At 30.5% G+C, this 24696-nt stretch overlaps 1 protein-coding gene and 2 non-coding genes across 3 annotated transcripts; 1 reads left to right on the top strand and 2 right to left on the bottom strand.

The window, feature by feature from the left end:
* Positions 1-208: 208 nt before the first annotated feature.
* LOC130636795 (peripheral plasma membrane protein CASK-like) lies at positions 209-23311 on the top strand. The gene is made up of 30 exons (XM_057446640.1): positions 209-361; positions 2655-2767; positions 3106-3156; positions 5164-5218; positions 6529-6606; positions 6682-6754; positions 7774-7960; positions 8342-8433; positions 8513-8635; positions 9012-9092; positions 9538-9580; positions 9717-9739; positions 9927-9965; positions 11077-11107; positions 11499-11620; positions 12952-13032; positions 13145-13228; positions 13636-13788; positions 15617-15695; positions 17260-17345; positions 17437-17505; positions 17602-17733; positions 19359-19420; positions 20134-20177; positions 20480-20557; positions 20651-20731; positions 20821-20901; positions 21137-21339; positions 21415-21507; positions 21953-23311. The coding sequence occupies exons 1-30, from the start codon at positions 312-314 to the stop codon at positions 22127-22129; spliced, it is 2664 nt and encodes an 887-aa protein (XP_057302623.1). The 5' UTR covers positions 209-311; the 3' UTR covers positions 22130-23311.
* LOC130637059 (U6atac minor spliceosomal RNA) lies at positions 20243-20372 on the bottom strand. Its single transcript, XR_008982304.1, has one exon. It is a non-coding gene; the product is annotated as a U6atac minor spliceosomal RNA (small nuclear RNA).
* Positions 20945-21016, bottom strand: Trnap-ugg (transfer RNA proline (anticodon UGG)). Its single transcript has one exon. It is a non-coding gene; the product is annotated as a tRNA-Pro (tRNA).
* Positions 23312-24696: the final 1385 nt, after the last annotated feature.

Here is a 24696-nt window from a genome sequence, read left to right as displayed (position 1 = left end):
TTTGGTTTGTGAGCATTGTTTTCTTTATAAATTTATTCAAGTTATATTTAAGTGGTACTTTTATATTTTGTCCCTGAATTATAAAAATAATTTTTTTTAATTTTTAATGCATTATCAAATTACCAAAATAAGTGTTTATAATGTTTGCTATAGCAAGCTAGCTTTGAAGTGTTGTAGATAGCTGTAGCTATAAAGCAGATGTGCCAATCAAATGTGTTTGTTTTCAGTTTCAATATATATATATATATATAGCTATGTATATACAAAGCATATAACTAGATAACAAACTAAACATTTTTATAAATGTAAAGATGGAAGCAGGACTACCATCATATTTTACTCTAGCTGATGAAATAGGACGGTAAGTTTTTTCATTGATGTTGAGGATGTGTTTAAATTTGATTTTTTGCAGGGGGTGACATCCTTACCAAACTTGCCACGTTTATTATCTATATGTGTTTAACCTTTCAGATGAAAAGACATGGCAGTTTTACATTATATAATTTAAATGTTAAAACTACATTACAACACTTGTTTAAAATCTCTATGTGAAAATATAAAACCTAAACATTGGCAGCACAAAACCAATAAGCAAGTGTGGTAAGGACATCTAGCCTAATTATTCAATAAAAAATCTCCAGTGACAGAAGGTGTAATAGTGTAGAAAAAATTGGCTTTAGTTTAGTGTCAAAAAATTTTGGACTTATGGTTTTGAGTATAAGTATTGATGTATATAACGTTTCTACTTCTAATAAAAATATGTTCCTGTATGAATTTTTTTCCAGAGTACACAATTTATTTTTCAATGAAGGTATTAAAGCTGATACAATTCTTTTTATTACAATTTTTTTTTCTTTCTTTTTGACAAGTTGTTACATTACAAGGTCACTTCCTGTACATAACAGCCATAGCTCTACCATTACAGTTGGGTTACTGCTAATAAAATTATTCCTTTAAGAAGCTATGAACATGTCAAACAATTACATTTATGCAGGTACAAGTAATTTGAAAAAATCATGTATTAGAACTTTGGATTAAGATTAATGAAGTATAAGCTATTATAAGCTGTGTCAACAAAAGCCATTTTAAAAAGCAATGATCTATTCATTAAGGTTGATATGGGTTTTGAATAGTATGTTGTCTTAAGAGTAATTTATCTTATTACATGTTAAGTAGACAGGATATTCCTTTTATCTTCATGTAATCTTGACCTTGATGAAGGAGCTTTTCCTGTTCTGCTTCCTATACATTTTTTTATTTCCCAAGAAGACTGTATAGGGATAATTTATACATTTTTTATTAGGTTTTTTTTAAGTTAGAAATATGTAAATGCTATAACTTGGAAAATTATAAAAATAAAAAAATGTTCTTCACAGTATGTCAACATTTGATCCTTGTTTAAAAAAAATAAAAGCCAGTTTTTTTTCCTTCTCTATAAAAAAATATATAGTTCATGGTTTTGGTAGATAAGAAAACGTTTTTCTAGTTGTTACAGTATATTATGTATTTTCAAAGATTAATTTTTTGTGTACAAATTTCATTTCCATGTGCAAGGATACCACAACCATATTTATGGTATAAATTGTTTATAACCTAAAATAAATAAATATTTAAAAAAATTTTGGGACAACACAAAAATGTATAGAATTTTTTTTCAATAGTATAATTTGATTACATAGGAATTAGCAATTAGAGTTTTGTGTGCATTGAAAACATCAAACTGAAAAACGATGTTTAGTTTTAATTTTGCTATGTAAACATTATATTCAAATATATGTTTTGAAATGTATGGGAGAATTAAAGCTGTTATTAGTGAAATCTTAAAATTTGTATCTCAAAATACAAGAAGATTTCCCAAGTAAAACGAAAAGAAATAAATCTCTGATTATTGTCCTTTTCTAAAAAGTATTCTTAAAATCAATTCAATTTGCTTAGTTGGTCTAATTTTATTATTATTTTATTGTGGTAAAAATTGCTTTAACAGCATAAAACAAGGATATATACAGTGATTTTTGCAAAAAAATTCATGTTAATCAATTCATCTTTATAATATCTATGCACTGATAAAGTTTAAATGCACCCCTTAACAGGTCTAAAATCACAGAAATGTCAAAATTTGGTATTACTTAAATATGACATCATAATTTATGCAACATAATTAAGTCAAATGCTTTAAATGTGAATGTCTTAACAACGAAAAGAGCATTCTAAAATATAAGTCCAACATCATTTTATACCTCTGGTTTCCTTTAATATTATTTGCTTTTTATTTTAAAGCAATACCATGTTGCTTTATAATAACTACTGTATGTGTCATTTCCCATTGGCTAAGACTTACATATAAATTGCTGTGTGTTAAAACTATGTAAAAATGTTGTAATTAAATATTACATTCAAATAATATTTTTTTTAATCCTTGCACTAAGCAACAAGTGGCCACTTTAAAATATGAAAAAAAGACAAAAACTATATTATATATCATGCATCTGTTGCTGTGATTAATATTTTTATCATACACACTGAGCCTTTCTTATTAGTTGAATGTCAACTTGATAGCAGTCCTCAGTTGTCCCACCTAATCAAACGAGTACTTCCAAGTGCCAGTCAACTAGTCAATATATACTATCCTAATCAACTCTGCTGCTTTTCCATAGTGGAGCATTCTGTGTCAGTAAGAGGTGTATTGACTTGCGAGATCAACAAGAGTATGCTGTCAAGATTGTGAACTTATACCAACTGGCTGTGTCAACTAACCTCACAGAAGAAGGTTTGTTTAGATAATGGTTTTAGTCAATTTTTGTTTGTTTTTAAATTTAACTATGAATTTTCTTTTTTATTGTTAAAGTGCAGTATTCAACTTGAACAACATTGATTATCACCTGTACTCTTATGTTGTTCTTGCTTTAGTATACAAAGTAAAGAATTTTAAAAGCTAATTATGTATCTTGGATTGAAACCTGATTTTAAGTTAATAAAATAAAAAATAATAATATGAAGGTTTAAAAAAATATGCTAACTCCTGACCAGGACCCCAAAAATACAGGGTAAAAATATTTGATGGTATAATCAAAAATTTGTTTGTTGTTTTTCCTAACTAACTTATAGATATTGAAAGAGAAGTTCGAATATGTAGAAGATTAAGCCATCCACATATAGGTAAGGGAATGCTTTTTAGTGGTTATTTTTAAAAAACCTGTGTGTTATTTGCCAAATACTTTTATCAGTAAAAGTATGTACAAACTAAACGGATCATTGATAAGATAAGATAACTTTATTGAGAGTCAATGAAATATACATTGATTGACGTTTTAATAAAAAAAAATTAAGTAAACCATATCCCTGCCAGAAATGATTGATCAACTATCATTAACTATGTGAGATAAAATTTCTGTGAGGAAAGATGATCAATCTACAAAGCTAATTAAGGCAGAGTATAATTTAGAAAAAAATTTAGTTTATATAACCTAAACACGATACACAAGTAGCACATAGATAGCATTTGCAGTATAGACCATCCAACCACAATTCTATCTGCATTATGTTATTAAGCGTTTTTTCAACTTAAACATCTATATATAATTAATACCCTGATAAATAACCATATACCACACACAACATACGGGTTATGCTGTTTCATTATTTAAATACGATTTCCAATTTTCAAATTACTACTCTCTGTTTACAAGTGCATTTTCATTCGCTCTGTCAGTCCACTGGGAATATGTGGCAGTCCATGAACATTTTGCTCCATCAATGGGGTGCATATTTCATCACGCTCTTTATTTTATGACATATGTTAATAGGCCTTTGTGTTTTCATTTTATTTATGGAAGATAAACTTGACTTAGACTCTTACAACATCTGTGCCTATAAATTTTAAATACCCTAGATTTTCATGCACATCCAATTTTTGCACAGATCTGCTGCATCAACATTTGGTTGTGTGAAGCTATCATTTTTTTTATCAATATCAGTCTTTATCCTTGTTGACTGTTTTAAATCTAGGAGAGATGAACACCAGTCAACTATATTTATTGCTAAATATTTATTGCTAAACTAAGACACTTCTTAACTCGTAAAGCCTTATTACCTGTCTTCCATACACTATTTCTCTCACATTTGAACTATGCTTGTCAAGTTTGGGGTCAAAACTTAAATTCCACTAATAGAATTCTTCTCTTTCAAAAGCACTGTATCAGACTTCTCACCTTTTCCAAATTTAGTGATAACTCAACTCTTTATTCTTCAAACTTAATATTCTTAAAATTTCTGTTCTTATAAAATTCCGCAATGTTCTTTTGATCTTTCAAATCTCCAAACAACTTAATCCCTTAAGGATAATCAACACATTTGATCTTCATTATTATCCTGTGGAACACATACACAACCAGAGGAAGGGCAACTGGCTACTTCATGAAACCTCAATGTCATACTTCGACATATGGGATAAATTTTATTGTATATCAATTAATAATTCATTGAAACAGCTTTCAGAAACATTATCCTGACACACGCCTAAACACCTTTTCTATTAATAAGTTGAAAACGTTATATTTCTGTTTTCTTACAGATCAATATTTAACTTGATTTGTCAAAATAAAACAACTTTACTTATATTTTTCTAATTCTTCTGTCAATCTTTATTTATTTTCTTTCAACATGAATTTTTTTACTTGTTTTTTGTAGTTCTTTATCTCGGTGGCCTCTCCTTTGATTAGTTTTACTATTGGGAGGTCTCCCTCCATTTGTAAATTTTAGTTAGTTATTACCTTGTATACTATCTATATATGGAAAAAAAATACTACTACTACTACTATTGTACAAAATAATTATTCTATAAACTTTAATAAACTTTATAACCTAATTTTGAAATGTACAATACTTCTTCAAGCTATTTTTGTATTTATTATCTGCAAGAAGTGTTCGAAAATTATTGTGCAGTAAACCATTGTGCACAAAAAGATTTGTAAAATCTTAAACAAATGAATTAGGGCAAGCTACAACACAAGGGAAATAATCCTTACATAAGAAAGGAAGGAAAGTTCCAATCTCGGTCATGTGTGAAAGGTGTTCTTTTTTAACTGTTTGTTAGCTTAGTTTCCTCAAAAAATTATTTTTTAATGTGTTACTTCAGCTCACACTAGCTGGTATTATGTTTTTTAGTTGAAGTGTACGAAAGTTTTAAAGTGGAAAATGAAGTATACATTATCAGTGAATTGTAAGTTTGTCTTGTTAATATTGCGGGACTTGGAAATATTGTTTGCCTGTCGGTTTATTTTTTTCGAAGCATGTCTATCTACCACACATGAATTCCTCTTATAATTCAAGGGAAGGTACCTTCAATTGAAGTGCCCACCTTTAATTGAAATGCCCACATTACAAAATGCACATGTTAATATAACTGTGTACGCAATAATAATTGTAACCTTACATAATTTAACTTTTTACCTTGCAATCTATTGTTCAATTCTTTTTCACACAATGAAATTGCTTTATATTTTGTTGGCTTACACATGCAATATTCCACAATCCTGAGGAGATTTCTTATTTTGTTTTGAATGTTTTTCTAATCTGTTTAAATCTTTGCAATCACTTTGAGCACATTAGAATAAGTAGATATTGTTGAAGTGATCATATTGTGACAAATTATGTGCATAAATGGAGTATAAAGGAAAAATTATTTAATGCATTATTTTGTTCTTACAGTCTAAGAAGGAATTCAGGTTTAGAATGTTCTTAATGTTTTCTCAATTTTGGCCCATACCTGTTTTGATAAACTAGGTTTTTATAGAAAAGGATATATTTCCTCTCCATTCCGGTAATTCATTTACTGAGCACACCATGATTACAATTAAAGATAAGCAAAATAATTTTAGCATTCTCATATAAGTGAGAAGAAAATATCTCAATTAAACCATTCTTACGAGTAGTCTGATGGTGAGAGTTAAAATTTTAAAATGTCAACACAATAAAACAAAAAACGAGACAGAGAGGAGGAGAGAATAAAATAGATGTACACGAAGGTTAATTTAGCTAGCAATAGACCTTTCCCGAATTTTCTAATTATGTCAAACTCAATTAAAGAGGTTGATATTAAAAATAATTTTTATCCCTAAGTTCCGTAGCAAAAGGTAGAACAATTACCTAATTTTGTAAATATTTCTGTTCGTTAAGTGCTTCAATTGCGAACTGAAAGTTATGGTCAAACCCTTAGCAGAGTTTTGTCATGATAATTTGATATTCTGTCTGAATATCCTTATTTGAAGCCCATAGAACCATTATAAAATTTCGGATGACATCATAATTATTATAAATTATGAAATTCGGGAAAGGTGTGTTACACAAAAGCAATGATACACTGCATTATCGATGTAATATGATTGGCATATCAAATATATGTATGGTAATTTCCATGTATTTATTGTCTAGTAAAGAATTTCGTCAACTTTTTTCAGAAAAAAACAATGTTGTCCTTTGTTTAACTTTTATATACTTTATTATCCTGTAATCTGTTTGTTTGTTTTTAAGATTAAGTGGCTTGGATCTATGTTATGAAATTGTAAATAAAGTAAATGCTGGATTCGTTTACAGTGAAGCTGTGGCTAGGTAAGTGAGATTCACATATTTTCATCACTAATGTAATTACTTCCATCATACAGTCCTCTTGTGTTTTTATTGTAGCCATTATGTTCGACAAGTTTTGGAAGGATTGGCCATGATTCATGAGTGTGGTATCGTGCATAGGGACATGAAGGTATGTTAGACGTTATCAAGTACAATTACAGGGTTCGAATTAGCAGTTTGCAATTCGTGAATCGAAATGACATTTTTGCAAATCACCTTGCGAAGAAAATGATAAAATTGGGAATCGAATACTTTTAGGCGGCAATAAAAATGCTTTTTCAGATCAAGCTTTAAGTATTTAAGAACGAAAAACGTCGATAAAAAAGCTTCGTTATATCACATTTTAAAACGAAAAGCGGCAATAAGAATGATTTTTTAGATCGCGTTTTGAAAGTTTAAGAACGAAAACAGCGATAGAAATGCTTTTTTAAATCGCGTTTTAAAAATTTAAGAACAAAGAACGCCGATAGAAAAGGAATAGATCGTGGTTTAAAAATTAACACAATGAAACTTTTTTTTTGAATGAAAGCAAATATTTTTGCAAGTTGAGCATACATGCACACTTTCATCTGGACAGTACTGTAAACAGCATTTTACTACAAGACTCGTGTTTGAAACAAACATGTTTTTTGTGAAAACAACTTTTATCAGTATACTGTATTTAACTTGCATTGTAATGTTCACGAAAACTGGTTAAGAACCTCTAAAACATTAATTACATTTTGAATATTTTCTTACAGCATGCTATAAAAATAAACTGATTTCATTTTTGCAACATTATTTATGCTATCGGAGACAAGAAAGTTAAAACTGAGAGAGTCGCTAGTTCAGACGCTCAGTTCTCGTGTTTGGGGTTTACGAGTTTAAACGTCCCCACTTGTCTCCAACAAAAAAATAATAACGCAGGAAAAAGTAAAACTCGTAAGTCACAAAAAAATTACAAAATATCGTCGAAAAACAAGTAGCTTTTAAAGAATAAGCCAATGATAATTGATCTACCCTGTTCCCAGACCACATCTATATAGTGGTTTTCTTCGTTACAGAGTGCCAAAATTTTTGCGAACTGACTTTACTTTTCTAATTTGAACCCTGGATTACTTTTTGCATTGCTTGTAAATAGCGTTTAAAATATTGTCACTTTTTACATAGCCACACAATGTAATGCTTGCATCACAAGATGAAGCAGCTCCTGTCAAGATTGGAGACTTTGGAATAGCTATTGAAATGCCTGAATGTGGTTACATTAAAAGTGGTCGTATCGGCACTCCTCATTTTATGGCACCAGAAGTTGTAAACAGGCAACCATATGGATTTCCAGTAGATATTTGGGGATGTGGTAAGTTTTTACATTTTTATTGTGTAATTTCTTTAATGTTTATTTGGGCGTGCAGTTAATAGCAAAAATATGCTTACAGATGGTAATGGTGGAATTTTTATTACACTGCTGTTTAATCTAGTTTCTACAAGTTTCTTTGCAATGTAATATGTGACATAAAACACATAATGATAAGTATAACTAATTTGAAGTCATTTAGGATTCATGCATGTGTAAATATTATTTTCCTTCATTGCTTTTTAAGCTAAAATAGTGTGATTTTCATCATTATAGTTCTATGTATATATTTTAGTTATTTTATTCCATTGTTGCAATTCCCTTTTTTAAAAATTTATTAAATAATTTTTTGACAAAACAACATTTATTATACATTATACGTAGGTGTGATATTATACATCCTTTTGGGAGGTACCTTTCCATTTCATGGAATTGGAGACACTCTATTTGAGCTGATTGCTGAAGGCAACATTTCTGTGAGTATTTATATCATATGATTTTTGTCTTTTTTATGTGTACTAGTTTTCAAACTGATTTAAAAACGGAAACGTCTAGATGTCTTCAAAAACATGGGATTATATTTCATCTTCTGCAAAAGAGTTGGTAAAGCGAATGTTAGAGTATGACCCGAATGAACGTATAACTGCCACTGAAGCTCTTGAACATGCATGGCTGACGGTACAGATTGTTTTCTAAAATTTAATTACCTCTATACTCTGACAGTTCATTTATATTATCATGATTTTACAATAATATAAATATTAAAAACTTACCTGAATCTTAATACAGTAAAAAGTATGTGAATTTGTTTTGTAGGTCAAAAATCATAATATTTGTATTTTATGTAGCTTAATTCTTTGTGGTTTGTCGTGAAAACCTTTTTTAACATTTCAACATGTTTTTTGTTTACTTACTTTAATCTGTTATAAAGTGAACAAAGTATCAAAAAAAATTCTTATTTCTACTCATAACTCAAGCAGTAATTTTAATCACTATATATTGCCATACAACGTATTTCTGTTGGATTTACTGTTATTAATAATTTTTATTTTAGGAAAGAGATAATGTTGGTAAAATGCACCTATCTGAATCTATACACGAATTAAAAAAATTTAATGCAAGAAGGAAACTAAAGGTACATGATTAGTTGTTGTAGCGATAAACTGACTCAACTTGTCAAAAAAGACTTTTGCTTATCTTAAGGGTACAAATTATCTGTGAAAGTAATTTTGTGGAACTCACTTTTGCAGAATTTTTTCTTCCACATTATTTTACATTTCTTGTATTGCCAGTAATTTTTATTTCAAAATTTCTGTATTTTGATTTCCTTTAGGACCTAAGCCATTGCTTGTTTTAAAATCCCCCTATTTCTGAAGGATATGTTAGTCAAAGTACAGATTTCGCCTCTATTAAAATTCCGCAGCATGCCCAAAAATTAATTCTTCAAATTTCAGAAAAATCTAGTCACCTACATTTATTCTTTAAAAATAAAGAATTTTGGGACTCATATGCAAAAATAAGTTGCAGGAAATTTCTTTAAGATACGTATTTATGGAATTTAAATTTTTTTTTATCTTTAGGGTGCTGTCATTGCTACAATGGCAAGCAGGTCTCTTCAAGCAGGTGTGTGGATAATTTCTTTTTAATAGACAAAATGTATTTCAATAATATCAAGCATTTGACAGATCAGTTTTTTAATGATCTCTTAGTATTTTGTTGTTTAAACCATCTTTGTAATTTTTAACGACTTTAATTTTAGGTAGCCGAGCTGATAAAATGCAGGTATCATTTTTTAATAGTTCTTCTGTTTACTATACATTTTACTTGTCATGTATTTCATGCTAAAGATCTTATAAAAAAGTTTTTCAACTTTGCAAAACCACTCTTGTTTTCTTTTTATTTCAGCATCTCTGTCTCTTTATTTATTTGTTTTGATTTCTTCACTTAAGCCAAATATTTTTTTTAACAGATCAGTGCAACATCATCATACAGTTCCTTACACCACTATGTGAGTAATTTGCTGTCTCTTTAATTTGCCCTTCCATGCTGTATTTCTTCAGCAGTTCAAGTTGGTTTCTGTACTCAGACGTATGTAATATGTTGCTACAAATGCATGGTGGTCAGGGTTGTGAAAAACCTGTAAAAGTCAGGGAATATTAAAACTGGGTCAAAAAGCCAAGGGAAAGTTAGAATTTTTATTGTATAAAATTCAGCTGTAAAGTATTTTGGTGCAAATGGAATAGTGACTTGAAAATGCTGTTGTTGTAATAAGAAATTTTCACATGAATAAGTCAGGCCAGCTAATGTTTGTTACATTAACAGGCTACCCTATAAATAGAAAAATGTACTGCCCTCAATATTAAAAGGTTCATTTCTATTTGGCTCTATTTTCCATAACACAAAGAGTTCAAGCTTGTTTTTGTTCACGCATGTAAATTTTGACAAAGTGACAACTGGTTTAGAGATTTTTTATGCTGAAAAGCAGCTCTTGTGCTTAGTGAAAAAGCTGGATGAATTCTACTTGTGACAACATTGTTTTTCTCTCTCGCAAGAGATACTCAAGTATGTTAAGTAGTATATTTCTCAGACAGTGAGAAAAATTTAAAATAAGACCCAATTGGAACATTTAAAGATGAAGGACAAGGAAAATATTAAAAGGACGAATCTAATCAACTTAATAACATGTTATACATTAAAATATAAAGTTGTATTAAAATATGAGGTTTTCGTAAACGAAACTTTGCATCTGTAAAAGTAAAGGAAAGAGTTAATGTTTAATCAACAATTTATTACAAAACATTTTTATTTTTTTTAAAAGGTTTTCCTGTTCATCATAAACAGCATGAGATATCTTCACTTCTCTACTGTGACAATTTTTCAAATTATATTATTCTGTTTCATTGATACCATTACCGTGCACTTTTTTCTTTTTCTATAGTAGTTTACAGATTGAATCTCTTGTCTGCCGCAGCCACCATATTACTTTGTAAATTTTATTTCACACTTATGAAAATTGAATTACAGAGGAAATCGATTTCTGCTTAAATAACTATAGTAACTATAGTAGAAAATGCTATCCTTTATGCTTTCATGATATAATAAGGTTTTATTATTTTTAGGCAAGAAAAAATGACACAGCTTCTGGTGCAGGTAATCTTTATTTTAAAAAAGATCATGTATGTAACTTAAGTAGCAATTGAGACTACTGTAATGCAGAGATATGAGGTTATACAAGATGCGTCTGTTGTGATTGGGCAGTTTGTAAACATTATTAATCCTGTTTAGCCAATTAAGCACATACACTGGTGCAAAGCATCTATCAAAGAGAATAAAAAACACAAATTTTTCACATGCAGCCTTTTTTATCAGCCAATAAATGTCATTGTTACCAGTTAAATACCAGTTGCTATATATTATATAAATATTGTGCAACTGCTATTTTGTAGAGCAACCATATCGTTATAAAAGTTAAAGTGCACTTACAACCCAAGGACATTTACATGTAGGGTAAAGGGTTTTGATTCATCATGTTATGTTTTAGGTGTTGTATTGCAGTTAATAGATGCTTTGGACCATATCGGTGATCTGACAAATGCAGCCAAGCCAGACATTCATTTCCTACAATGTTTGTTTGAGAACAGAAGGCTTCAAGCAATATTAGAGGTAAATCTTATGTCACTTAAAAATTTGTAAACGGCTCAACATGTGTAAGGATAAGGAAATATTAATAAGTAATAGTAATGTTAATGTAAAAGTAACTCTATCCCGGCTTGTCCTTAAGATACTCAACAAAGTCATATTCTTTGTTTAAAAAGACATGCTGTTTTTTGAGAAACACAACAAAATCTCTTTATTTGTAAGATGTCTGCTTTAAAAACAGATGCAATTTTAAACTCTTAAAACAAAAAGTAAAAATCCATTAAGTATATTCAAGTACATTATGAGAAAGCTCTTTTGTGTCTAGACATATAATGGTTCTAAATATATTTTAAGATAAAATCAGCAACAAAGTTAAAAAGTTTTTAACAAAATATCTACGTTTTCTTTTTAATACATCAATTATTTTAAGACTGATGTTTTTACTTATCTTTTAAGGATGTATATAAAAATTAAGATATGTCACATGCATATGTTAAAAAAAATCATGTTAGCTTTACAACACATTATATTTTCAAAAAGCTGGTAATACACACTAGTTATTGTTATACCTGTCGAAGATGACTGTGACAAGAATCTAAGAGTGTTAAATAACAATCTTTCTCATACATCTTTTTGTTTTGTCAAAACAAGTTTGATTAGCTTGTTCAAAAGTTGTTAACCACAGTATGTTTATTGATATAAGATCTTTCGCACTAACAAGGAAGTGTTGTTTACAAATGGAATGGTCATTGTTTTAAAAAAACAGCCATTCAGTCTCCTGTATCTCATAACAGTTTGTTAAATGTTTTTGTGACAAGTTGGAAAAATAGAGTTTGCTTGTTCTTACGATAAGAAAAGAGCTTAATGTGCTAGGGCATGTATTAGAGATGGCTACTGTTGAAAGTTTTGTACGGGTAAACATTTCTTAAAAATTTTTTGGAGTTGTTTTTGTATAAAAGTAAATAAAAGGAGTTGTTGAGTATATGCACTGTACATCCTTATTCTTCTGTGAAGTATATAGATATGGACTAAATACACAATGTAAAATTTTGATATGATTGTTTATCATATCTCTTGAAACGTTGCCAAACGTAAATCTTCAGGTCCACGACGTGATAAACAATCATATCGAAATAGAAAATGCTAGACTGACAAGTCAAAATAATTTTAGAATGTAAAATTTCTTCTGCAAACACTTTCCTCAAAGTATTATTCATTAGTTCCCTTTTTCAGGCATTGTGAGCTAGATTAATGTTTAATACAGTATACAACTTAATAAATGTCTTGCTTAATGTGTACATGTGAAATATTTAATAAGTACTGCAGTGACAAACATTATTCTGCTATGTATTTAGATTCATTCATTATCACAAAAAGCATCAAGCAATTTGGATATCAAAAAAGCAGAGTCAAATGCTGTAGAAGCTCATTATGAGGTTTGTTTTGATTGCTTTTTTAAATTAGTTTCTGGTCATCCAAATCCGTTCCTAAATTAGCCTAACAACTATTTGTTTAAAACTTGCTACATTTTCAAGCTTTTGGTTTTAGGTTGAACTGTTGTTGAGCTCTTTAAAAGAGTTGGACAGCACTTGTCTTGAACTAAAAATACTTTTAAGCAATCCGCATGTTATGGTAAAACTATTTTTCTTTTTATTCACTTTTTATTTAGCTTTGTATTGTTTTGTGTGTTCTGTAGTTTGCTAAAATGTTTTTTTGCAGTAAGAAAAAGTACCATATTTACTTGATTTTTTTTACTTTATATCTTCTTTTTACTTGGAAACTTAAGTTGCTTCATTTGCGTCTGGGAAATTACGGTCATGCTTAAATTTTTTTTTAGTTTGTAAAAAAATCCTGTAAATTCTACACCTTCTTCCACTCCAGAGATCAGCCCTTGCAAAAATGTTTTTCCCCTGATGGTATACATAGTGTGTCTTTCACAAATTCCTTTTATTTTGCTTTTAAATAAACTTAAATAAATTTTGTTATTGACACTGTTCATTCATAATTTCCATACAGTAAAAAGTATTTCTTTGTGTTAGGCAGTAATTCAAAGTCATGATAATATCATAAAAGAATTACAAGGAAAAAACAACATATATGAGGAATATAAACCAAGCATACCTGAAGGATTTACTGGAAATTTAACTAGAGTGCGACTTGTTCAATTTACAAAAAACAATAGTGAACCCATGGTGAGTTTTGGTGTTGATGCCTATTATTTCTTTGTTGTTTTTGCTTTGTATGCAATTTACTCACTGAGGGACGTGTTCATAAATACAAGGAAGTTTTAGGCTTTTTCATGAGTATTTTCATACAATTGAAATTCAAACATGCACTGAGCATTGTCTAAAAATTGATCAAACAGTAACAAAGGTATGCAAAAAAGTCTAACAACAAGAAGATAAAAAATCAAACCTTTAAATTTTTAAGTGAAAAATACGAAAAGAACAAAATCTTAGTTACAGGAATTTATATATCATGAAATTGCAACTTTAAAATTGGTTTCTTTCAATCTATTTAGCCAATTGCTCTAAAACATGGTTTCATAAATTACTTCTCATGCACAGCCATAAAAGTTTTGTACAAATCTATAAAAAAGGATAAATAATTAAAATAAACTTTTTAAAAAACCTGTTGGGTAGACAAAAATAACAAATGCAGAAACCTAAGTAAGGTCTGGCGTGAAGCTTTCTGGTATTTACTTATTTCAGCACTCTAAAATAAAGTAGCAAGGTCACTTACAGGCCAAGAAGTAAGCATTTTAAAAGCAACACAACCTGAAAACCTAATTAGTAGCAGGAACCTAAACAAGCAAAATAACTTAAGTAATATGTAAAAAGCAGAAAAAGAATGCAATAAATACTTAATTTTAATTATAAGGTACGGAAGCTGTAAAAATGTGCAGCTGTGAAATGAAAGCGATAGTGATATATAATTAGAATTAATTCTGGATAAATTTCTGCCATTGTTAAGTTGTTTGTTTTTTCAGTAAAAATAGATTTCAGTGAAATTTCAGCCTTGCAATTGTTCTTTCTATTTAGCCTTTCTATGAGTGACAAAGTGTATAACAGTGAAGTTTCCCAAAAATAACTTGTTGAGAAAAACACTTTTGCCATCTGAATATGTCAAATTTAAATTTCCCATTGGAAATGAAAATAGATCAATAACAATTCATGGCATACAGGCAAAGTGGGACATATGATCCCAGGACACAGGTTGAATTTTTTAAATTCAAATATTCCCATGACCAGGGCTAATGATAAAAAGGTACCTATACGAATTATAACTTTGTGTAATGACATGATTGTCTACTTCATATAGGTGGGGGAATATAATATAATATTTTTACCCAAGAGACGTAGCTTGATTTTTCTTACCATCATGAAGTCCAAAGAGTACTTAATTTGAATATCCTCAAACTAAAGAAAGCGTAGTTAAGTTAACTAGGCTAAGTTTTTTTGAAAAATTCAGTTCAAGTTAACATCTACTCAACAGAGAGAGACGTACAGAAGGGATTTACAGTTTCAGATATGTAAACATTAAAAATATAAAGAAAAGTAAGTTTCAACAAAAGAAGAGCCCAAAGACCAAGCATTATTTTTTTTACCATTGGCCGTTCTGATAAACAAGGTGTTGAATACAGCTTTAGTATCCTCAGAAAAAGCTTAGTTAACAGGGCTAACAAAAGAAAGTATAATGCGCTGAAACAGCTATATGACAAATATGACAGAAGTCACAGAGTAAACTGTTATACATTTACATTTAGATAGCTATACTAATCCAGTGTTTTTTACGTTTTTATGTTTAAAAAATAAGTAACTAAACCTCTACACAACTTCTTGTTGTGCACCGCCATCTAATATTGTCAGTTCTTTATTTACAAAGTCTTGTAAAAGTTCTTTTTATGATATTTACCAACAATCCATAATATAATGATTACTCCTCTAGAAAGCATAAATATTGTTTTTACAGACTCACAGTCTAGGGAATAATTTCTTTGATTCCTTATTGATTTTTTAGGGTATAACACTAAAAGTAAACGAAGAAAAACAATGTGTTGTAGCAAGAATCATTCATGGTGGTATGATACATCGACAAGGTAATTTTCTTACAAACATAAAATGTGGCAAACAATCAGGAAATCTTTTCTTATTTAGAATACCGCTTCACTTCAAAGATTGGATTATAGTCTGTTTCTATTTGACTTGGGTTAATGTTTCAAAAACATATATGGAATTAATTATTTTAGCGTATTTAAGAATTCAACGAAAAAAACACTAAATTAAGAAAATAATTTTTTGAGGAAACTATCCGATTTTGTACCTGTTCGCATTTTTGAAATGCTTAAGTACATTTTTTTATAATTTAATTTTAAAATATGTCTTAATCACTTTCAAGAATTTTGAGGTAACTACCTTCAGTGTTAGACATTAGATAAAAGGACTGAAACAGTATTAAATAAAAAGTTAAAAAGTTAAAATTGAAATATGCTTCTGAACCCATATTTCGATTTTGAGATAAAAAAGAAAACATGCTTAGTTTGAAATCACACATACACAAAAAGCTCAAATCGTTTTGAAAACGAAGTGACTTATAAGCAACTGTTTAGGCTTCTTGGTGTAGGTAAATAACTAAAGACTAGTTGCGCGAAAAAAACACAATTTAGTTGATTTTTATTGTTGCATTAGCCCAACTGAGTAAGCCAACATGTGAGATTTGTCTTCTAATGTAAAAAATCTGCAAGCAATGCAAAAATAACAATAGAACCTGTAAGAATAAAGCTTAAGCAACATTAAGCTCTGCCAAAATTTTTTGTTAGTTATAAAAATAAACTGGGTAACTTTGATTCAACTAGAAAAGTATCTCAGAGGATGCAAAAATAAAAACAAAACAAAGCAAAGTCTAATACAAATCAGGGGAGGGTATGGGTTTTTTAAATCCGATTTAAGGAATTCTTCTGTACGAAGTTAAAAAAACTTTCTGTCAAAACTTTCTTTATGCTTTAAAATCTCATTGAATATTAAAAATTTCAGAGAGGCTTTTCTTTTAAAAAAAAGCATGACTTTCATACACATTCAGACAAGAGAAAAACCTCTAGTCGTGCTTCGATTAAAGTGTTATTATTGAAAAAAGGATGCATAAAACAACATAAAATAATGTATCAAATTAAAAATTAAGAACTTTCCAGTTAAAACACAAGAAATTCTCAGAAAAGGAATAACGAAAGCAATATTAATAAATTCTTGCACTAAAATGAATACTGCTAGCTATAACTTTACAATTTAAAAAAAATCTTTGTTCTGAAGCAAAGAAGAATGGAAAAGCTTCCTGCACTCACATTGACAAATTAATTTAAACATCACATCCTCTCCCAGCTGCGTAGATATATAATTAACTAAAAATTTTCGCAATTGCCCAATACTTCAGTTAACTAACTTTAAACACATTTCACAATATGAAGAGGACAATAACATCACCTTTCTGTATATGCTAAGTTAGAGATAAGAAATAGTAGATAATTTTAATTAAGTTAAAGGGTAAACCAACATATCTTCCTAAACATGTAATTCAAAAATTAGCAGATTTAAATAAGCTCACCTTACCTCGAAGATGTATACTCCGTACAAACCTTAGTATTTAATAAGTGTCTTTTCTGAATTTAGGCACGTTGAAAGTTGGTGACGTCATCCGAGAGATAAATGGTGTAAATGTGCATGGACGTTCGATTGAGCAATTACAACAGTTACTGGTAGGCTGTCAATTTTTTGTGTTCATTTTTACCTGATTAAGTTAAAAATTAACTTTCCATTTTTGTAACTTTCTTCCATTTTTGTTTTCAGAGAGATGCAGTTGATGTCACATTTAAAATTATTCCAAGTGCACGATGTGAAGAAGTGGAACAAAAAAAGGTAGGATAGAGTTTCGTCAAATAATTATTTTGTTCCAATTTGTTATCATAAACCGGAAGTACATTAATTATTTTATTTACATGTTAAACTTTCTAGCTCTACATGAAATGTTTGTTTGATTATGATCCACGGGCCGATCACATAATTCCCTGCCAACAAGCTGGTATGCCGTTTAAATGTGGTGACATTATAGAAATTGTCTCAAAATCTGATTATGAGTGGTGGCAGGTGATTATTATTTTTTTTTTCTTTTTAAAGTATTTCAGTTTTTAATAAAATATGCTGTTATTGAAAATGAAAGAATTGCTGGAAGACGTAACCTTAATGCACAAATATAAAACTGCAGGTTGACAAAGATAGTGATACTTTAAATGATCGATTAAGCACACTGGTTATTTAATGTGTAAAAACTATTACACTGAACACTTATTTGGCCACTGGCCCCTAATAATTTACATGTAAAATGTGGATACAATAAAAACTTTCTTAGAGCGTGTGTGAAATTTTTTTTTTTAAATTTAAAAGCGAAGATTTTTATGTTAAGTGTTGTGGAACGTTTGTTCCTTGTCAGAATTACATGGTGGAAGATTTTACAATAATTTTTAAATTACACATACAAAGTAGTGTGATATGTTGCTTTACCCTTTCGTAGCGGTGATGGCGGTGGTTTATAGGAAAGTTTTACCACACTAGATTCAAGTCATTGAAATTGCTTATTTTACTGAGTAAAAAAATTCTCTACTATTTTCTTGCGTAAACAGAAAGATGATGTTGTGCTTTCCTGATACAAGGTTAAGGAACATGACCTTTATCTTTAGTTGTTTTTATTGAAGCATGGCCCTTAGTTCAGATGAAGAAAGACCCTTTTGTTGCTGAAATTTTTTAAGAAAAAATTAAGTGAAGTAAAAAAATAATTTTAAAAACCAACAATTTTAGGATGAATTGAAGGGACACATGCTTCAAAAGTGTTTTAATGTTATAATACGTAATATTTCTTCCTGTTTGCAAAGTTCTTTATAGCTAGCCAGAATTTGTAGACTTTATGCAGGAAAATTTTTCTTTTCAGCAAAACAAATGAACAAGCAAGCAAACAAACAAAATAACCAATTTTCATTATATATATTTCGCCATGTAATAAAGAATTGTAGCTAAAAATATATGTGCCATATAATTAATTGTGTCTTATCTAGACAGTGTTGTATTAACATATAAAGTTTTAACTTTATGCAGGGAAATTATGAAAAATGTAAAGTTTATCTTTTTTATTTTATGTTTTCACATGCTCTCACACACAAACAAAATTCATATTCGGTTTTGCTTTCTTTCTGCATATTCTTTTGAAATAAGCTCTCACGCGCAGAGAAAATAGTTTGCATACAAAAAACATTTAACAAAAAAAACTAATGTCCAGAGTGATCAAAATGTTTAAAAAATTTTTAAAGCTTGCAGAAAGTTTAACGACCTCTTACACAGGGCATTTTTAAAATTCTTAACACGTCAAAGGCTGGGTTTATTTTTGGCTAGTTTGTCTTTCTCTTGTGACACACCATGTTCTAATTAGTTTATGAACAATTGGGTTTGAATTTTATCCCATCCTCCTTAAATACAAAACATATATCTAGATCGGTATTATATCGACATATTCTTTGCAGAAGCATGTAAACTGAATGAAATGTTTTTTCATTATGTGTTATTTCAAACCAAATGCAATTTCTTGTTGTTTTTTTATTTATTTGCTTTGTGGAGAAGTTTTAATGATGCCCCAATAATTGTAGTAAAAATTTCCAACAGTATTTTATTTTAGCATTTTAGTGATAAAATTATGAAATCAGTATTTTGCATTTTGTGTTTAGGCTCGAAAAGAAGGAGAAAAGCAAATAGCTGGTCTTGTTCCTTCACCTGAACTACAAGAAAGGTAAGAAATAATTTTCTGAGGAAACTATCAAAAACTAAAAATTTTCAAAGAGATAAGCTTGCATGGTTTGTGATAGAAAAAAAATAGATAAAATTACTAGCTCTCTGCTATGTCTGCTGATGATGTTATGGCTTCGAATTCACAGGCTTGTGCGAATTTCTTTTCATGTCGATGTTTTTTTGCATTGATAGAGCTGCCAAGCTAAAATGTAATGTCCATAAACATTATTTTTTTATTTTTGGTAAAGCCACAGAGAATGGATATCAATAAAATAACAGCTTGACTAAGAAAGTTTTACATTGTTAGCCTGAAGCCAAAATTTTATGCAAAAAGATTGTATCTGTATTTGTAGTTTGTAGTCTACCTGAATTTCTAACCGATGTACTTTTTTGTCAAGTCGCAAGCAATAAATTTGCTAGCTATATTTTTACGCCTGTTGAACTTTTTACAAAAACCTTTTTATCGCTGTTTTAAAGAACTGAAGGATAGGCACAATAGTTTTGAAAAAAGTAATAAAAACTTTTTTTACATCATTTTGCATAAATATGTTGGGTTCAGTTGGTTTTGCCTATACAAACTACAACAATCCTTTGATAATTTGTTAGTGATCTTGAGCTAGATTTTCTTTGTGTATAGCTAAGGAATTCCTAATAATTTAAATATAACAACAGCTAGTTAATATACTGTTATAATTGACTCTATGTTAAATTTAGAAGAATAGCAAACATGGCAATAGAAAGGCGTGCAAAAGGCGAAAGTAAGTTTCCATCCTTTGTTATCAGAACACAAAAATACGAATTGCAGTATAAATGACTCACCTGCATAAAAAACTGGTTAGATGCCACGAAGTAAGTGACATAGCCTTAACCATATGTGTTGTGGTTGATAGACGCAAGGTCTATTCTCGTCCTTATCGAGGGAGATGCTAACCTTCTCTCGGCTCATACAACACAGTTCATAAGTTCATGGTTTCTCGTGATATAAGATGATCAGAAATTTCGAAATCTCTACTTGTGGGTAGAACTATTTTATACTTTTGCGTTTTATTTTTTTTTATAGATATAACTTGTATATGGCCGCGAAAAAAGAAGTTAAAATCCCGTGGGAACAAAAAATATTCTATAAGACTAAATACAGGTATGCTTATGGGTGTTCATCAACTTCTCGACATGAAAGATAGCTAGCTAGCTAAGCTATAGCTAAGAGATTTTTTACAAATTTTTTATATAGCTTTCGACAAATTAGATCTGGTGACTTATGAGGAAGTATTTTTTCAAAAAACGTTTCAAAGAAAAACTCTTGTTCTAATCGGTAAGTTCATACAATAATCAAGAAGATCCTCTCCTTTCTATACTCCAGTGGAGCAAAACAACGCAAACAAACTTCCGAATATTATTTAGGTGCACATGGAGTTGGTAGAAGACACATTAAACATTCTTTAATCTCAAGATATCCTGAAAAGTATGGTTACCCTATACCTCGTAAGATTTTTTAGTATTTTTATTTTAAAAATAAAAAATCTTCGGGCTCAACCGGGATTTGAACCCGGGGCCTCTCGCACCCAAAGCGAGAATCATACCACTAGACCATTGAGCCACGCTTGGTGAGGTTTAAATTTCTGTTTTTATATATTAAAATTTAATTAGTTCTCCATCGTATACACAAAACATTTAAGGTTGATTGTTTATTTAACACATAAGTTACTTATTAATCTAGACACGTCTCGTCGTCGCAAATCAGACGAACGTAACGGAGAAAGCTGGCATTTTATTAGTGAAGAAGATATGTTGTCGTCGATTTCAAAACACCATTTTCTAGAGTACGGCCAACACGAAGGTTCGCTGTACGGCACAAAGTTATCGGCAGTGCGAGATGTTATTCGTGACGGAAAAATTCCTATTCTAGACATAGAAACACCGGTAAGTTTAGCTTCGGCTTTATTTAAAGTGTATGTTACTTTATATCTGTAATTGTTGAATGATTTTCTGTTTTAGGCGTTGAAGATTCTCCGTTGTAAGGAGTTCTCACCATATCTCGTATTCGTTTCTTCACCTTCAACCTTTCCAAATAGCGGCGATACCAAAATGGTACGTAGAAATTGTTTCTTGTCCCTTTGTCATTTTCTTTTCTCTGCTAAATTTTGCTGCTAAGGTGGCGGAGTTAAAACTAACGACTTGATGTTAAATTATTTTGAAGTAAGAATATCAATGTGACTTTCGGTTTTCCTAAATTGTTGGAGTGGATGTAATCACCCTGATGATGGATGTACCCTATTTCACCGGCGTATGTAAACCCACCCAGTGTAAAAGCCCATGGGGCTTTATACGGGAGCGTTTTTTAAAATGAAAGTTTCAAAAGCGACAGGGCAATAGTTTTAATTTATTTTTTGAGTGTTTTATCAGATTTCTTTCATGATTCGAATTGGCCAACTTAATTTCTGTATTTTTTTTTACTCTGCGGTCCCCAAAGATGTCGCAACAGTTTTATACCAAAACAAATTGCTTAGTTTTTTTTTATTTTTCACTCTTGTAGGATGCTAGCTTGCAGAAATTGGTTTCCGAATCTAACGATTTAAAAAATCGGTATAAACATTTGTTCGATCACACGATTGTAAATAACACGATTGAAGATACTGTCGAAGATCTCATCAGCCACATGCAACAATTAGAACATTCTTCAGAATGGGTTCCAGCTTCTTGGATGTACTGATAATAACCAACCTACTTATGCACAACAGTAGACATAAAATGTCTCCTGGTCTTCGTGTTAACTGAACACATAACGCATTGCTTTTTGGAGTTTACTTGAATGAAGAGCCAGGGCGTTAAACCACCTGGCGATTGAGCGTCCATTTAACCTAATGGGCGGTTCAAGTTACAACACCTTAGTGTCAATGTGCGCTTCGTTAAATGTTTTAGTCGCAGTGTTGATAAGATGTAATATATATATTTTTTGCTATTTGTTCGGTTTTTTGTTTTTTAATATTTTGTTAACGGTATTTTAAATACTGTGAAATTCTGCTAAAACTTTTTATAACGATCCATATTTTATGTGATATTTTATACTTTTGCGTTTTATTTATTTATATCACAAATCATTAGACATCGCCTTTGTTCTGTACAGATGATTTCATAAAGAATTGTTTCGATACATCCTCGTTCCCAAAGCTCTTTTAAATAAACCTTGTTCAAAGAAGTCTGGGAACGAGAATGGTGGAGTTACCTTTTTTTTACCACACGTGCGTGTGTTGGATGGCCAACGATGGATATTTCTATTTATGCACGAGCAGATTGTGTTATATTTTCTTATTTAAAAAATATTTACTTGTTGTCTTCCATATTACTGAAATTTGCTATGTTCCGCTAAATGGTTGAACGCGCTCTCAAATAAATGTCTCTCCTTAGCTCCTTTGATCATAGTAGTGCATGGAAATTCACAAACTTTATAAAATTATCGTTTTTTGCACGCTTAAAAACCATTCACTAAGCATCGAACATCCCTGCTACAAAGCCAGGCAGCAAAGTGGTCCTTGTAGATTTGTTCTATTACTATAAGATAAAAGATAAATTGATATATAATTATATGATAAATATAATATATGAAAAACGCTTGGAATAATTTAGAAAAGTTTATAAGTGTAGCTATACCTCAGAGCACGTGGTGTACCTCGGAGCACGTGGTAAACCTCGAAGCACGTGGTGTACCCTTTTTATAGAAATGATCATAACTTGTACTGAAAGTATGTTTTAGAAACGACAAATCTATGTTAGTCGTGGTATTGTAAATGACTTTTCCACGACAAAGTTTATTTCTTAGAATGTAAGTTGACATCTAGGATAAAGTTTATTTTGTTTACAAAGAAGACTTAAATATATAATTTTTTATATTTTGGTTGTCTTGGTGTTTTCTTCAAAATATGATTCTCATTCCGGCTATTTTTACGCTCGCGCGTATTTTTCAGACAGTAAATCGATAAAAATGTGATTGCATCATTCTGCAGCGTACAGTCCCAAAAAAGTAGAAAAAGAATTAGCTAATCAAAATTGTGGAGGATTTTATTAAAAGACGACAAGTTGCATCAAATAAGTTCACATTAAAAACTAATCAGAGAATGATTGATTAGTTTTAAATTTGAATCTATTTGATGCAACTTGTCGTCTTTTAATAAAATCCTCCACAATTATGATTAAGCAAAAGCCATATCCAACAAAGCGCATCGTCAGTTTGACCAATGGAGCAAGTAGCTTATCGAGAAACTGCACGAGTTGCCACTGAGTTTAGTAAAGGTGGAAAAGCATGAATTTTTTTTCCTAACAAAATGTTGTGATGTTTTTTGTTTCGCAAGCAGTTTTTCTAGGGGCTACGAACCGGTTAAAATGCTCACATTCCGCATATCCCGCGCACATATCAAAAATCTGGCAAACGCGTTTGGCGCAATGAACAGACCGGCGCACTTTGCTCGCTGTTTCAATATTTTTTTTGAAAAGTATATTATAAAGAAATATTTCATCGAGACTCATTCTGGATGAAAACATGACCACGGCTGGAGAAGATAAAAATTCTAGATATATCTATGCTCGAGTCTGTAAATTACATACATGCCGGAAAATAGCCATTTTTGTTTTTCGCCGCCATCAGCTCGACTTTCGTGAAGTCACTAAAGTCGAAAACCAACAGCGTTCCGTGACCCCTTTAACCGCATCTCTAAGCCCCATTTTGGAATTTCGATAGCTTATAAAAAAATCATTCACGGTTTTAATTCTCCTATGAACCTTGCAAAAGGTGTGCAACAACCTCGTCCCTAGTGCTTTTATAATTAAAACGCAGCCGTCAAGTTAACATTAGCGGCTTTGACATCAGGCAACAAACCCTAGCCAGAGTGAGTGCGTAAACATATCAAAATTTGTGCGTTAAGTCATCAAAAAGCTTGCTCAAGCAGGGGGGACCGCTTATTAATTTTCAGATTTTTTTCCCAACCACCCACACCTTATTAATTTCATCCATTAATAAGCTCCTGATGGTCAAAAAAATTTTTAGGAAGTTATTGTTTGTTTTGAACGTTTATACATTCTGTATTTGCTGGTATTTACTTACCATCACTGACGCAAACTATCACTACATTAATTGTTACGCACTGCATTTGTACCTACTTTGTATCACATATTTTTGTCGTATTGGTGAGGTGAGAAGACGCTACAGTGTACACAAAAACTGGTAGCTGCATGCTAACCAACCAACATAAACATCTTCGCATTCGAATTTTGTTTGAGGAAAGC

Source organism: Hydractinia symbiolongicarpus, chromosome 3 (assembly GCF_029227915.1).
Source record: "Hydractinia symbiolongicarpus strain clone_291-10 chromosome 3, HSymV2.1, whole genome shotgun sequence".
Lineage (NCBI taxonomy): Eukaryota > Metazoa > Cnidaria > Hydrozoa > Anthoathecata > Hydractiniidae > Hydractinia > Hydractinia symbiolongicarpus.
The sequence above is the reverse complement of the archived record's forward strand: the minus strand, read 5'-3'. Positions and strand labels throughout refer to the sequence as shown.

What these genes read in the sequence shown, in the direction of transcription:
- LOC130636795 (XM_057446640.1), top strand. Translation starts at nt 312, where the DNA reads ATGGAAGCAGGACTACCATCATATTTTACTCTAGCTGATGAAATAGGA. An exon ending in TACAGTGAAGCTGTGGCTAG is followed by an intron (nt 6,607 to 6,681) that starts GTAAGTGAGATT and finishes TTTTTATTGTAG; the next exon opens with CCATTATGTTCGACAAGTTT. An exon ending in AGCAATTACAACAGTTACTG is followed by an intron (nt 17,346 to 17,436) that starts GTAGGCTGTCAA and finishes TTTTGTTTTCAG; the next exon opens with AGAGATGCAGTTGATGTCAC.